We start from the raw sequence: 3,528 nt of genomic DNA, 5'->3' as shown, positions 1-3,528 counted from the left end.
CTGCTTTTTCATTAAATGCACTTGGCAACACTGAATTAGATTGCCAATCGATTCAAATGAAAAATATGTGATTGGTCCTTTTTATATTCGGTGAAATGCGCGCGCAAGGAATGATGGGATTGGCTTTTTCGAGCGCGAAAGAACATTTGAGAACGTTGTGTCGGTTGATAGTTTAGAAACATACGAATATAACAATCAAAGTTTTTACTTTTTAACAAATTTATCAAAGTGGTATGTAATTTATGAACTAAGGCGACGATTTTTGTGGTTGGAGAAGTAATCATTCATTCCTACATCTAAGTAAAAGGTAAATTAGAGAAAAATAAAATACATACTCAACATCGAAATTTAGAGGTTTACAGAGAACTTGGGAAAATCTTTCCCTCAAAAGAATACGACGTTAAAACGTTTATTTAATAGTTGTTAGGTTTAACATCGTAAAGGAACGAAAGCTTTATAATACTATTACCCTATCGAAAATGTCTGATAATAAATAAAGAATGTTTATAAATAAATTTAACGTTTCTATTAACATGAATGAATGGTTACTCATCTACTACAAAAATCATTCTTTTATTTAAAGAATTTTGTTAAAACGTTAATAAATATGATTGGCTTTATATCATAGTCATTGAACATAGAAAGTTAATTTTGTTTAGAAATACAAGAAATGTAGGTTATCAAAATTACTAATTATAGTGTTGAAAATGTTAATTGTAAAGTGTGAAATAATGTGTGCTGCACAAAAGAGGTGATGCTTTCCAATGATTCCAAGGTTCCAGTAATCAAAGTGAGTAATTATGTATTATACAATGTATTTGTAAATAATAAAAATATAACTTTCATTTAAAATTTGTATGGTTCACATTTAAGTATGACATGTGAATTATTATGTAAAAGAAGTTTAACATTTTCTCAAATTTTTGTTATATTGTATATTTTTCATTCGGTACAATTTAATAATATATATAGTAAAACTATACAGATCAGATTAAGTCAATGTATTTTTGTACATTCAATTGTGTAACATTATGTATTTAATCAAGTTGCAATGATCACATATTCTTTTTATGCTTGCAATACTGGCCTCTCGTGTTTACCTTCTAGAGAATTGTTAACTGCTGCATATCCCGTACCACCCTAAAAAAGAATCAATATTATGATAATAAACAATCATATGCTTCGGTTCATTTTATTTCAACGATATCCTTAATAATTACCCTTTGAAGTGGTATGATATCTGCTTCGGTTAATTTTGTACTGTCCAAGGGATTAATCCAATCCTTTTTTATAATCTTTTCTACACATTCCATTGTAATTACATCGCCGCTAGAAGAAAACAAAGTAACAATTACTTGCAGTGAGTAAATAACCATAGGACATATTAGTATAGAAATAACCGTACGTTGTCCTTATAACCGCACATGGTACACTATTACTTAAGATGTCATGTGTAATAGGGCACATATATCGTGCTTGTTTAACTATAAGAGACTTTTTGTCATCTGGATCTTTTACTTCTGTGAATTTCACAGGAATGAGATCTTTTATTTTTAATGGCCTTCCACTAATAGGACAGTAGATTGTTTTATCAGGTTTTTGCAATATTACTTCTTTCGCTTCTGGTGTTTTAGAAGGGATCCAAAAACTGGGCAATATTTTATCCTTGCCATTGCACATATTAGAAACTGAAGAACCTGATTCGCCTGCAGTTTGACTTCTTGAAACAATATTTTTCTCTCCTTTTAAAAACTTTTGTAACTTCTGCAATTCTTCGTTAGCTGTTTTTTCATGTAGTTGTTCCTGAAAGCATTATAGAGCTTATTATAAATGATTAGGAAACCGCGTTATAAGAGGATTTATTACTTACTTCTTGTTGTTGTTTTTGCTTCTCATATTCCTTTAACTTTCTTGCATACTCTCTCTTCTTGGTTAAAAAATATTCCAAAATTGCTTCTTTATCAAATAAATAGCCATCCTTCCTAAACATATGTAACTGGCGATGTGAAACAAGAACAGCAAATGAAATGTACAACAAAATATACAAACGTTATGACAGGATTTCTGCAAGGTTGTAATGTGAGACAACAGCAGTCAAAATTTTTGACAGAATCCTTTCCCACTCTTTGTGTATTTGTTCCGTAGCCTGAGGCTGCTGCATCCTTCTTTTTTTCGTGATACGTATAAACAGCACCAGCCGTGCAATTCCTCGCGTGTCGTGTCATGGTATGTTTACTGATTAGTCCTATTCTAACCTATAAATACTTTGGCAGTTCCTTTCAGTTCCTTTATTATGACTGAATATGGCGTCTGCGCAGGAAAAAATTTACTTCAGTTATCGATACGCATGCTCCAATTTAAATGCAGAAATGATTATAAATAATAATTGATAACTTAATTAATTTCATTGCTTAAAACAAACAACATTTCGTAGCTTTCTGAAGTTGTGAAATATTTAATTGTCCTAAAATTAAAAAGGAAACCCTAAGAAAAATGAAAGGAAAGAAAACAGACACAAAACAGAATTTAAGAAACGAAAAAATTAAATAAACTGTAACTGAATAAACTTTTACAAATAATATAAATTTATTTATATACATCATATGAGTCACAAGTAGTCAGTATTTACAATTTTATTTTTTCTTATCATCATAATCGCTTTCTGATGTATCATTTTTCTTATGCTTTTTATGTTTCTTGTGTTTCGACTTTCTCTTCTTCTTCTTATGTTTGTGCTTCTTGTCTTCTTCGCTGGAAACTTCTGTTTCAGAATCACTGTCGCTTGTATCTGATTTTTCACGCTTCTTAGATTTCTTTTTGCTCTTTTTGCTTTTGTGTTTCTTTTTAGCCTCCTTTTGCTTCTTTTTTAATTCCTTTTCACGTAATTCAGTCAGTGGAGTCACATAATTTTCATCACTGTCTGAACTTGTACTACTAACATCTAAAACAATCTCTTTGTTTGGATCGACTTTGATGAAATTACGACATTGGTACGTTAGGTGCCCAGCATATCCACATTTTTTACACGCTGGACGAACGTGATCTTTGTTTTGTGGAATCAGTCTAGAGAGAAACTCTGGATCCATATCTACAAAAACAATGTAAAAATGTATCGATATTAATATCTCACAATTGGATATGAATGTCATGAACGAAATTCAAGGAAAATATTATAATACAATAATAATATAATAATATAATAATAGTGATTTTTTATATTTTCGTGAATAGTAAGTGGAAAGTAGTTTACCTAATGTTTGATGCTTAAATGTTTACAGTACGCGTTTAAATGTAAATGCACACAATACTAACCTCTAATACATGAAAACTTTGTCTACCAGTTAATTATATAAATGGTTTACTTTTTCTTTTAACAACATTATGCATCTAGAATGTCGAATTCACTACACAATGCTACAAAACTAATTATAAACTTTAAAAACTGTGAACCAAGTTCCTTCTCAACTGGCAGTGTGGCAATATTTTGATATGTGTGTCATCTGTAAACTACTTGTTTGGTATTGGCGG

At 30.4% G+C, this 3,528-nt stretch overlaps 2 protein-coding genes across 2 annotated transcripts; both read right to left on the bottom strand.

Annotated features, from left to right (window-relative positions):
* Positions 1 to 902: 902 nt before the first annotated feature.
* On the bottom strand, positions 903 to 2,770 carry LOC128874248 (nitric oxide synthase-interacting protein homolog). Its single transcript, XM_054118787.1, has 6 exons — positions 2,630 to 2,770; positions 2,050 to 2,310; positions 1,871 to 1,982; positions 1,406 to 1,803; positions 1,221 to 1,329; positions 903 to 1,140 (listed from the first exon to the last, which is right to left on the bottom strand). The coding sequence occupies exons 2-6, from the start codon at positions 2,223 to 2,225 to the stop codon at positions 1,069 to 1,071; spliced, it is 867 nt and encodes a 288-aa protein (XP_053974762.1). The 5' UTR covers positions 2,226 to 2,310; positions 2,630 to 2,770; the 3' UTR covers positions 903 to 1,068.
* LOC128874249 (protein SREK1IP1-like) lies at positions 2,563 to 3,528 on the bottom strand. Its single transcript, XM_054118788.1, has 2 exons — positions 3,313 to 3,528; positions 2,563 to 3,088 (listed from the first exon to the last, which is right to left on the bottom strand). Exon 2 carries the CDS (start codon positions 3,084 to 3,086, stop codon positions 2,634 to 2,636), a length of 453 nt encoding a protein of 150 aa, XP_053974763.1. The 5' UTR covers positions 3,087 to 3,088; positions 3,313 to 3,528; the 3' UTR covers positions 2,563 to 2,633.

This window comes from Hylaeus volcanicus, chromosome 3, assembly GCF_026283585.1.
Source record: "Hylaeus volcanicus isolate JK05 chromosome 3, UHH_iyHylVolc1.0_haploid, whole genome shotgun sequence".
In the NCBI taxonomy this organism is placed as follows: domain Eukaryota; kingdom Metazoa; phylum Arthropoda; class Insecta; order Hymenoptera; family Colletidae; genus Hylaeus; species Hylaeus volcanicus.
This window is presented reverse-complemented; position numbering and strand designations above follow the sequence as displayed.